A 13,614-nucleotide genomic window follows, 5' to 3' on the forward strand; every position below is an offset into this window, starting at 1 on the left:
AGTACCTGGGACTATAGGTGCGAGGCACTGCGCCCAGCTAATTTTTGTATTTTTCGTAGAGATGGGGTCTTGCTTTTGCTCAGGCTGGCCTCGAACTTCTGGCCTCAAGCAATCCTCCTACCTCAGCCTCCCAGAGTGGTAGGGTTACAGGCATGAGGCACCGGCCTAGTACCGTTTTAAACGAACTCTTTATTTTGCTCCTTTCTCTTTTCTTTCTTTTTTGTTTAGAGACAGGGTCTTACTCTGTTGCCCACGCTGGAGTGCACAATGGCATGATCATAGCTCGCTGCAAATTTGAACTCTTGGACTCCAGTGATCCTCCTGCCTCAGCCTCCTAAGTAGCGGGGACTACAGGCGCATACTACCACGCCTGGCTGGGATTACCTTTTATTTATTTTTTAGTTTGTAGAGGCTGGAGGGTGCCTGGCACATATGGGTTGAATTGGTATTTACTAAATGAAGTGATCATTAAATAAATGTTGAGTCTAAAACTATTCTTAAGATATAGTCAATATATTTATTTCTATAAATAGATTTTAAAAATCTCCATTTCATCCCCATAAACGGAGCCCAACTTTTAGAGACAAGTTCCCTCTCAGAGCAATACTTACTTTCCACTGTTGCTCCTTCATTTGGGTTTGAGTATCCTTCTCCTTTCTGTTTTATTCTCCGGATAATGCCTCCATCTTCAAATAAATCCTCTCCTTTGAAATCAAGGAGCTCAATCTACAAAGCAAAAAGGAATTTGGCTGAGAAAAGGCCAAATAAAGCCAATTTAACATATGTAAAGGCAAGAGCAACCAATTCTTTCATTTTACAAAATAAAACTCTGTTTTTTAAAAAAGATATTTACCTATGCATCTCAGTTATTGGAAAAGTAGGGAAAAAAGAACACTACATTTTTCAATATTTAGAAAGAATTTCATTTAATGATAATGCAAAGACAAGAAATACCAGGAAAATTGCCTTGTGGGCAAAAAGCCAGAGCTACAAGAGGCTGGTCTTGCAGAGTCAGAACCATTTCGCCTGACTCTGAGACCACTCTTTTCCCACCCAGACTTACAGAGTTCCCTTCTTAAAATATAAGAATAAATCCTGTGAATCTGGCCTACAACTGACTAAAGGTATATTTTACCTAGTTAGGGTGATTCTTAAATATCAGGTTTTGCCAATTGTGTAATTCAACACAGGCTGAACAACACATTATTACCACCGACTGCTTCTAATGAAGAAGTGAGATCTGTGACATTTAAACATTTATAATAGGAAAATACCTTGCAGCTTGGAATAGGCATAGTTTAACATTTGTCTGTAACGTTTCCATCGCGTCTTCAGGTCAGTTTTAATTATGTCGCACTCACAACACCACTAACCAGAACCCTTATTTGCAAGTCTAGTGTCTTTTGTTTATTTGGATACAATCTTTTCGAGCTAGAGACACATTTCTAAGAAAGCACTGGTACACACCCCTTGGGTTTATGGGATACAATTCAAGAAGCCAAGCCTCAAAACAAATAAGGTGGATCTGATTCTAAATAGCAACGTTAGCTCCCTTTTCCATCGCCTGTTGCTTCAAAGCCATTCCTACTGTAGAGCAGATGCTGACAAGGCAACATCACACACATACTTGCCTCAAAAAAGAGAGTTGCATTCGAGGGAATTTTAGGGAGACTGCCAGCTGAGCCATATGCATACTCTGGTTTGCACAGCAAATGGCAGACCTCGCCTTTCTTCATGGTGGCCACGCCAATGTCCCATGCCTTGATAACTTGGCCTAAGAGAAAGGAAAAGGTAGTTGAAAGCTATAGGCCATATTTAAAAAGACTTAACTTTCATAAAACAAGAGTTCAAACAAACTTCCAATTCTTTACACTATGTACTCAGCTAGAAAGTATAAATAAGTTATGGTTTCTTTGAAGACTATCAGAGATTTCCTGCTGAGGGTGATGAAAGTAATATTAATTCTTTTTCCTCTTTTAAAGGCTTTGTATTTCTGCCTAAATATTAATTCTTAAACTACTCAAAGATTAAGTCCTTGAAAAGCGGCAGTAACATTATCCACAAAATGTAGCCGTGTTGCAACTGTTGCTTAATTTATCATTTTGACCACAATAATAATAAGTGCATGTTTTCTAGGCAGAGACAGAACAAAAATAGTATTGAAAAATGGAGTCTGTCCTAAGGAAGCTTATAATTTAGTTGGGTAGACAAAAACAACAGAACAAGAAACAGCAAGAAAAGTATAAATTGCATAAAAGGGTCCATGAAACAAACTCCTTCTCAAAGTTTAGAATCAGGAAAATGTTTCTTTAAAAGGTACGTGTCCTTTTGTCAATCACAATAACTGCAGAATCAGAATATTTTATTTTTTGCCTACTTCCAGGAAACTAAAAGTTAAATTTACTGCTCAACTACAGAACTATATTAGGCTATATAATTGTAATCTCAATATTTATAGTTCCTCTGATGTATATCACTAACTTTATCGCACTGTAAGCAGTCTCAAATCCTTTGGGAAACAATAGAAAATTTAGGCAATTTAAAAGAATAAAATACAAATGAGGTGCTTTGTCAATCAAAAACTTAAGTATTCAAAGTGACATCAGATAAGCAATGAACCCCACATGAAGTGAATTTTTTTTTTTTTTTGAGACAGAGTCTAGCTCTGTTGCCCGGACTAGAGTGCTGTGGTGTCAGCCTAGCTCATAGCAACCTCAACCTCCTGGTCTCAAGTCCTCAATCCTCCTGTCTCAGCCTCCTGAGTAGCTGGGACTACAGGCGTGTGCCACCATACTCAGCTAATTTTTCTACTTTTTGTAGAGACAGGGTCTTGGTCTTGCTCAGGCTGGTCTCAAATTCCTGGCCTCGAGCAATCCTCCTGCCTTGGCCTTCCAGAGTGCTAGGATTACAGGAGTAAGCCACCTCGCCCGGCCTTCACATGACTTTTAATAACTGTATTTTATTCTATCTTTTGAATATATCATAATTTCATTATTCCCATTAATAAACACATAGGTTGTTTCTATGTTTTCACTATTATCAAGTTTCAATAAATAACTTTGCAGCCAGGAACAGTGGCTCACGCCTGTAATCCCAGCAATTAGGAATTAGTGAAGTCAAGGCAGGAGGATTGCTTGAGGCCAGGAGTTCAAGGCCAGCCTAGGAAACATAGTGAGACCCCATCTCTACAAAAAAAAAAAAGAATAACTTTGCACCTAAATCTCTACATGAATTTCTTTGTGCAGTAAAAGCCTCTAACCTGACACAATCAGGACTGGTTGGTAGGTTAATTAAAAATATTGCTCTAAGTGAGGAATCATAAAAAATAACATATACATGCCTAAAATATTTTCCTAAAACATTAAAGTATATTAATTCACTAACTGTGCGTAGAAGGCCGCGGCCTTGTCTTTGAGTGTGGCTCTAGTGGTATGACACATCACCTTTACTATATAAATTACACTCATGATATACCATTTGCAATTTACAATGTGAGTTTCTTTATAGTGAAGCAAGAACCAGAAGACACTTGTAAAGTACTCAGTATGCAGAATACTTCTGGTAAAAATGGGTCCTGAATGGCCTATTAATTTTGTCTATATTTTACCCACCCACCCCTAATTCAATAGCCATTTTAAAAATGATTTTAGAATTTCACCTTAGTAAGTCTTTTCAAAACATTCAATCTGGTTTTCATAGAAATAGTTCTTTCTTTTCACACTAACTTCAGTGTTTTACATAACTAATGAAATTGTATAATTATGAAAAAGTACGTGACTATAAATAGATTTCAACTGATTCTTAGTGAGACTCTAAAAAAGAAAAAAGTAGCCTTCAGCATCTGGAAACAGCTCAAACACTCACAGCTAGGCCTCAGTGTTGTCTGAAGTTGGCCTGGGGCTCACAGGGAGGCCATGCTATTCTCCTATTGGACATAAACAATCTCACAAAATGTCAACATCAGACAAGGTCACTCTGAGTGTGTGTTTAAGTGAGACAAAACAAGAACACTTCAAAATTTTGTCTAAGTCCAGAAAAAACAAGGTCACTGTACACCCTGCAAACACCAAACATCCCCCTCTCCTGGCTAGTATGAGTGACTGCTGCTTCTCTACCTAGTTATAGCTTCAGTCTCATGCTAGTTGGCCCTCCTCCTAAGATGATTTATTAAGATACCCAAACATAGAATCACCCCACATCCTAACAGCATTCAATCCAGAATGAAGTCTTGCTTTCTTCCAACTCCCCCAAATCACCTAACACAAGCCCCAATCCTATAAGCAGTCCCTACCTAACAGTCTCAGTGAGACACTCAACAGTCCCCACAGTGTGCGGCCTCCCTCCAAGGAACCAACCAACTTGTCCAATACAGGCGTGTTCCCAGTGGTCTGTGGCTGGGGGGCATTGACGAAACCCACCCAGCTGGTTGGAGTAGAGTGTTGAGACCACCCCACAGAATAAGAAACCAGTCATCCCATTCAGTATATTTACAAATAGAATGGAGGGCATCAGTCTGGACTTGGTAAAGCAAGCTTCTACCACATATGCTTAAGTTAAATTCCTAAAAATAGAATTACTGGGCAAAAACATAAACAAATAAGAATATATATATGTATGTTATATATAATATAGCTATCCCTAAATTAATTAATTAATTAATTAACTTATTTATTTATTTAATTTTGAGATAGGGTCTTGCTCTGTCTCCTGGGTTAGAGAGCAGTGGCATGATCATATTAATAGCTTGCTGCAATGTCAAACTCCTGGGCTCAAGGACTCCTGGGCTCAAGCCATCCTCCTGCCTCAGCCCCCTGAGTAGCTGGGACTACAGGTGCGTGCCACCATACCTGGCTAATTTTTTCTATGTTGGTAGAGACAGAGTCTCGCTCTTGCTCAGACTGGTCTCGAACTCCTGAGCTCAAGCGATCCTCTTGCCTTGGCCTCCCAGAGTGCTAGGATTACAGGTGTGAGCTACCATGCCTGGCCTATTTATTTATTTTTTTTTTATTTTATTTTTTTTTGAGACAGAGTCTGGCTCTGTCGCCCAGGCTAGAGTGCCATGGCGTCAGCCTCAAACTCCTGGGCTCAAGTGATCCTCCTGCCTCCTGGGACTACAGGCATGCGCCACCATGCCCAGCTAATTTTTTCTATATATGTATATTTTTTTAGTTGTCCAGATCATTTCTTTCTATTTTTCAGTAGAGATGGGGTCTCGCTCTTGTTCAGGCTGGTCTCGAACTCCTGACCTTGAGCGATCCACCCGCCTCAGCCTTCCAGAGTGCTAGGATTACAGGCGTGAGCCACCGCGCCCAACCTGGCCTATTTATTTTTAAGAGACAGGGTCTCCTGTGTCTGTCACTCAAGCTGGAGTGCAGTGGCATGATCACAGCTTAGTGCAGCCTCCAACTCCTGAGCTCAAGTGATCCTTCTGTCTTCGCATCCCAAGTAGCTGGTACACAGGCATGAACTACCACACCTGGCTAATTTTTTTAAAAAAAGTTTTTGTATAGACAGGGTCTTGCAATGTTGCCCAGGCTGGTCTTGCATTCCTGGCTCAAGTGATCCTCCCACTTTGGCCTCCCAAAGTACTAGGATTATAGGCATAAGCCACTGTGCCCAGCCTATCCCTAAATTTAACTGCTTTTTATATCTATGCAACTATAGACAATGGAAAAAATTTCAAAGTATGCAAAGGCCAGTGTAAAAGCAGTGTACTATACTTTTTCTTCCTTCTGTAGTGTTATATTTTTTCTGATTTAAAAAATTATAAAACACACTTTAGGATGTAACATTTTAATTTAATCTCTTAACACTTTCATTTTTAGTGAAGACTACAGTGAATACTCTAGAACATCCTGACTATATAAATTTTTTCTTGATTTAAAAAATGTTTAATTGTGGTAAAATACACATAAAATTTACCATCTTAACCATTTTTAAGTGTACAGTTCAGTACTGTTAAATAAATTCACAATGTTGCGCAACAAATCTCTACAACTTTTTCATCTTGCAAAATTGAAACTCTATATCCACTAAACTTCTCATTTCTTCCTTCCCCTGCCCCTTACAACTATGATTCTACTTTCTGATTTTATGTATTTAACTAATCTAGATGCCTCATGTAAGTAAAATAAGACAGTATTTTTCTTTTTGTTACTGGATTATTTCACTTGGCATAATGTCCTCAAGGTTCATACACGCTGAAGCATCTGTCAGAATTTCCTTCCTTAAGCCTGAATAATATTCAATTGTATGTAAATATCACATTTTGTTTATCCATTTATCTATCGTTGGACTCTTGGATTGCTTTCACCTTTTGGTTATTGTGAATAATGTTGCTATGAACATGAATGTACAAATATCTCTTAGAGATCCTACTTTCAATTCTTTTGGGCATATACCCAGAAGTGGAATTGCTGGATCATACAGTAATCATATTTTTAATTTTTGGAGGAACTGCCATACTGTTTTTCATAGCAACTATACCATTTTACAGTCCCATTAGCAATGCACAAGGGTTCCAATTTCTCCATATCTTCATCAACACTTGTTATTTTCTGTTTTTCTAACAGTACCCATTCTAATGGGTGTGAGGTTAGTATCTCATTGTGGTTTTGATTTGCATTTCCCTAATGATTAGTGATGTTAAACATTTTTTCACGTGCTTTTCCTCCCCTTGCGTATCTTCTTTGGAGAAACGTCTATTCAAGCCTTTTGCCCATTTTTTAATCAGGTTATTTTGTTGTTTTTGTTGAGCTGTCAGAGTTCTTTATGTATTCTGTATATTAACTCCTTATCAGATACAAGACTTGCAAATCTTTCTCTCCCATTCCATAGGTAACCCTTCACTTTGTTATTGTATCCTTTGATGCATAGAAGTTTTTTATTTTGATGTAGTCCAATTTATCTATTTTTACTTTTGTTGCCTATGCTTTTGATGTCATACCCCAGAAATCACTGCCAAATCTAATGTCATAAAGATTTTCCTCTGTTTTTTCTATGAATTTTATAGTTTTAGGTCTTAAATTTAGGTTTTTCGTCCATTTTGAGTTAATACTTGCACATGGTGTAAGATAAGAATCCAACTTCATTCTTTTACATGTGGATACCCAGTTTTTATAACAGCATTTGCTGAAAAGACTGTCCTTTCACCACTCAATGGTCTTGGCACCCTTATTCAAAAATTGCTGACTATATAACTTTTAAATGTATGTTTATACATGAAATATGAGTATATTTAATATACTATAAGATGAAAGTTATGCAGTATCATACAGAAAAAAATAATTTTTCACATGGGAGTAGAAAAGGAAGGCAGGAAAGATAAATATTTTAATTGTAAAAGAATTTCCTTTCAAAATACAAAAGCTGATAAACGCTTAAGGTTGATCACTAGTAAGCTTCAGATAAAAATGCATCTGATTCATTCCTGCTTCACTTTCATTGAAGGATTTCCAGGATCTCGATTTTAATTATTTGTATATTTGCTACTATTTTATACTTAAAAAAACCAAAATAAAATCTCCTATCAACATTGACATTTCTTCTTCTTTTTATAATAAAGCAACTTACTTTTTCCTATATACTTTTTCTCATAAATTTTATTTAGTCTTATTTTAAAATGACTATAAAATGGCTCTGATAAATCATCCCCATTCCCTACCAATGGCATGTATCACAAATGGAACAAATTAATTTATGTATAAGATTCTTCTAGACTGTCCATATTTCTTATGTTATATTCTATTTTTGCCATTTCTCTAATTACTAAGAGAACTGATCACAGGATGATCTAACCCTACTCTCATGGCTTATAGTTTAAAAGACAGGGAAAGAAAACAGCTAAGGTGGCATCGTCTATCCTGGGACAGCCTTAAAGACCAACTCTGCCAGGCTAAAATGTTAGACACTTGAAGGCAGAGGTCTGGTCTTGATTACTATTTCCCTTTCGTTACAAATCCTGAATGCCCCTAAACTGCACGTAAAAAAAGCAAACAGATATTAAGAATGTATTTGTGTGGGAGTAAGAGTATCAAAAGAAATTTAAAGGGAGCTAAACCACCAACTCAGGTGAAGTTGGCCACATGTTTACCCACTACTAGTAAGCGTATTTCACTAGTGGTAAAATAAGAGGCTTAAAGGTATGTGACAAAAATACAATGCTTCAATTAAAATACAACTTTTAAAATTGGAATTAGGCCCACAGTATCAAACACATAATAACAATAATTTTGCTTTGGATAAACCTCATTAATGACATATCATTCCTGTAAGAAAAATGTCTTGTGTATAGCAGGGACTCAGTAAACGGTGCTGACCAGGACCTACTTTGTTTTTGTATCTAGTTTGAGCTGTGTTTTAAATCTTAAGATATAATACCACCTGAAAGAGATTGTCTGGGTTTGAAACCTGGCTCTCCAACTTACTGTATATCTTTGGGCAAATTACTTAGCCTCTCTGTACCTTAGTCTCTACATATGTAAACAAAAAACTCAAACCAAAACAAAAATGTTTAATTATATTAACAGTAGGTACCCAAACCATAAAAGAAAAAATTGATCAAATGGACTTATCAAAATAAAAACTTCTGCTCCTTGAAAGACCAATTAAGAAAAGGAAAAGGCAAGCCAGAGACTAGAATATACTTACCAAACAAAGCGCTTGTCTTTTTAGGTATAATACAACTCAAAAAGACAAACAACTGATTCTTTTCTTTTTTAGACAGGGTCTCACTCTGTTGCCCGGATGAGAGTACAGTGGCATCATCATAGCTCACTGTAACCTCAAACTCCTGGGCTCAAGCGATCCTCCTGCCTCAGCCTCCCAAGTAGCTGGGGACTACAGGTGCGTGCCACCGCACCCAGCTAATTTTTCTATTTTTTGCAGAGATGGAGTCTTATGTTGCTCAGGCTGGTTTCAAACTCCTGGCCTCAAGCTATCCTCCTGCCTCAGACTCCCAACATGCTAGGATTATAGGTGTGAGCTACCACACCCAGCCAAATAACTGATTTTTAAAAAAGGGCAAAAGATTTGAACAGGCACTTTACAAAAGAATATATAAATGTCCGTTAAGCACAAGAAAAGATACCTTCAACATCACTAGCATCAGGGAAATGCAAATGAAAACCAAGATGAGATACCAGTTTATACATACTAGAATGGCTGAAGTTAAAAAAACCAACTATACTAAGTGCTGGCAAGGATGTGAAAACGTTAAATTACTCTCATGCACTGCTGGTAAAGAGGCAAAATTGTACAGACACTTTGAAAATCAGCATGGTAGTATCTTATAAAATTAAACACATACTTACCAATAAGTCTACTCCTAGGTGTTTATTTAACCAAAATAAATGACAACATAAATCCACACAAAGACATGTATGTGAATGTTTATAACAATATTATTCATAGTAGCCCCAAATTGGAAACAACCCAAATGTCCTATTTTTGAATGGATGAACATACTGGCATTTCTATATTGTGGAATACTACTCAGCAATTCAACAGGCATGAAATTCAAAATCATTATGGTAAGTGAAAGAAGTAAAACCAAAGACAACATAAGGTTCTACTTATATGAAATTCTAGAAAAGACAAAACTATAGTAACAGAAACCAGATTAGTGACTGTCTGGGGTCTCAGGTCCAGGAAAGAGAGTGACTGCAAAATGACTTAAGAAAACTTTTTAGGGTGAAGAAACTGCTTTATATTTTGATTATGGTGGCAGTTTCAGAACTATTACCAAAATTCATCAAACTGTATGCTTAGAAGGATGAATTTTATTATATGTAAATAATACTTCAACAAAAAACATTCACAGAGACGTAGACACAAATGTTAACATGACTGACAGTCACCAAAACTATACTAAATAAAGTGTATGAAGAATCCAAAAAGTAATTATAAGATTGGTGTGAGGATTAAATAAAATAACACACATAAGGCCCTTGGTCTGGCATTGCAAGTACTTATAAAGTGTTAGCTGTTAAGTCTTTCAGCATATACCTTCCCCCTTACGTCAGTATCTAGTGGCTAACTAAATTAACAGGTATTTTTACTAATGATCACGGACCACAATGCAACAAAAATAAGATTATACTCATATTACAAGCAGATCACTGATATTTACTTCATTATGGTTTAATCTCAGTATTAAGAGGGAAGTGTAACTATGTGAAGAATCCAAAATTATTGCTTTATTTGTTTCTCTTACTTCTCAAATCTGGGGGAGGAATATAATCGACAGGATTTTTATCTCCATAATTCCCACGCATGTTAGTCACATACCAAGAGCATCAAAAACAACTTAAATGCAGCTGCCTTCTATCTTTCATAGGGGTGAATGGGGAGGGGTGAGTATGGAGGGGTGAGGCTTTAGTGCTCTTTGATTTACTTGTAAGAACAAAGGTACAAATATTAATAATTCCTTCATCCCCACATCTATCTCCTTCCTCCATTTTAGTGAAAATATATTTGCTGGAGGGAGGGAGGGGCAAAGACCAGAACTCTGTAGAAGTATATATAAAAATCCTCATCATTCTTACTTCGACTTCTTTCTAAATGGGTTCTGAACAGTTCTAGGAATTCAGAACATGTAATATTTAGTTAAGAAAATCTACTAAGGGAAACTATCACCTCTTCATTCTAATTTCTGTAACATATTCCACAGTTCTCTTAGATTGATCCAGTTTTGGTCTTTCCAAACTTTCTGGGGCTAAAAAAGATAGTTCAGCATTATTTCAAAAGGTTTGTATGCATGCACAGAAAATAGAGTTAGGACCCGAACTGCTATAACACAGTTCTTACCATTCCATTATAAAGCCAGTCAATAATCCTAGTATTGTAATAATAGTAATAGACATCTGAGTGCTTACTGTGTTAGGCTGAATGCTAAGCAACAGTGTGCATTATCTCCGTAATCCTCAACATAACAGTATACACTGTTATATAATAGTAAGTTATATATAAGAATAGTTATATAATAATAGTATATTTGATTATTGTCATTTTAGATGAAGAAAGTAAAGCACAGAATTTAAAAGATGGTACAGAGGCCAGGCATGGTGGCACAGGCCTATAATCCCAGCACTTTGGGAGGCCAAGGCATGAGGATCACTGAGGCCAGGAGTTTGAGACCAGCCTGGGCAATAGTGAGACCCCATTTCTACAAGTTTTAAAATTATCTGGTTGTGGTGGGGCATGCCTATAGTCCCGGCTACTTAGGAGGCTGAGGCAGGAGGATTGCTTCAGTCCAGGAGTTTGAGGCTATGATGACGCCACTGCACTCTTGCCCAGGCAACAGAGCAAGACCCTGGCTCAGGAAAAAAACAAAACGAAAAGATGACACAAAAAAAATAACAAACACATACAATGTGTGTGTAGGTATAGCTTAAATTTACAGGTATACCTTACGGTATGGGTATTTTTTCAATGTGATTTTTACAGACAGGCTCTTGTAATTCTACTTTAAGTACTGAAGTCATACTAGAATCTCCAAATTAGCATGACTTTCCATTGAAATATTTCTATTTATTCCCTTGGGAGAGGTACGACATAAGGGATCAAGAGAGTTCAAATGCTCTTTATGCTACTGTCAATTTATATCATTTTTCTTCATTTTGATACGGTAGCTATTGCTATAAAATCTAAGTATAAAACTATAAACTGACTAACCAATGCTTCTTGTTTTATAGACAGCCGAACACATCATGTTAAGAGTTTTACCAGAGGTATATCGCTCTACCCCAATATTTTTCTTTTTTTTTTGAGACAGAGCCTCACTTTGTTGCCCCAGGTAGACTGCAGTGGCGTCATCATAGCTCATGGCAACCTCCAACTTCTGGGCTCAAGCCATCCTTCTGTCTCAGCCTCCCGAGTAGCTGGGAGTACAGGCATGCCCTGCCATGCCTGGCTCATTTTTCTATTTTTAGTAGAGACGGGGTCTCATCTCACTCTTGCTCAGGCTGGTCTCCAACTCCTGGGCTCAAGCGATCCTCCCGACCTCAGCCTCCCAGAGTGTTTGGATTACAGGCATGAGCCTGCAATTTATATTTAATATTTTAAAAAAAAGAACTCTGAAAATCTTTTCACTCTGCTCAAAATTCTAGGAAACATGAAAGAGTCACTTACCATAGTGTTTTACTGAGAAAATCTGTGTAGAGAAGGTGGCAATATAAATTCTCAATAATTCTTTTTTTTTTTTTTTTTTTGAGACAGAGTCTCACTGTGTTGCCTGGGCTAGAGTGCCGTGGCATCATCTTAGCTCACAGCAACCTCCAACTCCTTGGCTCAAGCGATCCTCCTGCCTCAGCCTCCCGAGTAGCTGGGACTACAGGCATGCGCCACCATGTCCGGCTAGTTTTTTTTTCTATATCTTTTTAGTTGTCCAATTAATTTCTTTCTATTTTTAGTAGAGACGGGGTCTCGCTCTTGCTCAGGCTGGTTTCGAACTCCTGAGCTCAAACAATCCACCAGCCTCGGACTCCCAGAGAGCTAGGATTACAGGCGTGAGCCACCGCGCTTGGCCTCAACAATTCTTAATTCTACTTGCCAAGACAGCTACTAAGAGACAACTTATCTTAAATCTATCAACTTCTTCATGACAGAAATTCTAAGGGTAGAATAAGGATTTAGGGGGCAGTGGGAACAAGGAGGTCTGACAAGGCCAGTCACTCTGAGGTCATCTAAACTAAATAATGATGCCATAGCCATTCTAGTAGCCCTGGAGGTTCATATCCCTCAATCAACAAAAATGAAAAAAATTCTAAAATAACTCATAATTATCTGCTATGAGATTCTATATTTGATTTTGATTGCTATCTTATTCAAACACAAGATTAATATCACAAGAGCCATTAACTCACTAAGGACCCAAAGGAGCACCCCTCCACCCCACCCCAGAGGCACCACCTGGAGCTGGAGTTTGGAAAGAGCACAGCTGGTTAGGAAGCAGAATTCACCACCACACGCAAATGATTATGGGTAGCAAAGAGTTTAACTCCTTAGTTCCTTGCTTGCTGTTTCCTTTCCCAGATCCATGCTTAGTTAGCAATTCAACTTGATACAGAGTCAGAAGGAGAAAGGAATTAAGTCAACACAGAGCCATGGTGGTGGATGGGGGGAGTACCTCTTTTTTCCCCCACACTTAATCTAGAAATGGACTAGAAATGCTCGTTATGTCTGTGGCAGGTAAGAATAAAAGATGTTATATAACTCAGCCACAAGGTTTACTAAGCTGATGTGTGGGCTATTATTCTTACAAGATTAAAAAAATAAGAGGGCTGGGTGCAGTGGCTCACACCTGTAATCCCAGCACTTTGGGAGGCCAAGGTGGGAGGATCGCTTGAGGCCAGAAGTCTGAGACCAGCCTGGGCAACATAGTGAGACTGTGTCTCTACAGAAAATTAAAAAATGAGTCAAGCGTGGCAGTGTGCACCTGTAGTCCTACCTACTTGGGGAAGCTGAGTGGGAGGATCACTTGAGCCCAGGAGTTCAAGGTTACAGTGAGCTATGACAACACTACTGCACTCCAGCCTGGGCAACAGAGCGAGACTCTTGTCTCTTAAAAAAAAAATAAATAAATAAATAAATAAAAGTAAGAATATTAAATTAACT

The 13,614-nt window shown here is 37.8% G+C and overlaps 1 protein-coding gene across 2 annotated transcripts in view; it reads right to left on the reverse strand.

Annotated features, from left to right (window-relative positions):
• Positions 1-13,614, reverse strand: part of FKBP5 (FK506 binding protein 5) — a 133,879-nt gene that overhangs the window by 39,448 nt on the left and 80,817 nt on the right. For both annotated transcript variants that reach the window (XM_012646628.1, XM_012646629.1), the window contains 2 exons: positions 1,632-1,774; positions 612-726 (listed from right to left, as the gene is read on the reverse strand). In XM_012646628.1, the coding sequence (XP_012502082.1) occupies positions 612-726; positions 1,632-1,774 (258 nt within the window). The remainder of the gene's footprint in view (positions 1-611; positions 727-1,631; positions 1,775-13,614) is intronic.

The sequence above is a fragment of the Propithecus coquereli genome, unplaced genomic scaffold (genome assembly GCF_000956105.1).
Source record: "Propithecus coquereli isolate 6110/MARCELLA unplaced genomic scaffold, Pcoq_1.0 Scaffold248, whole genome shotgun sequence".
Taxonomy (NCBI): Eukaryota; Metazoa; Chordata; class Mammalia; order Primates; family Indriidae; genus Propithecus; species Propithecus coquereli.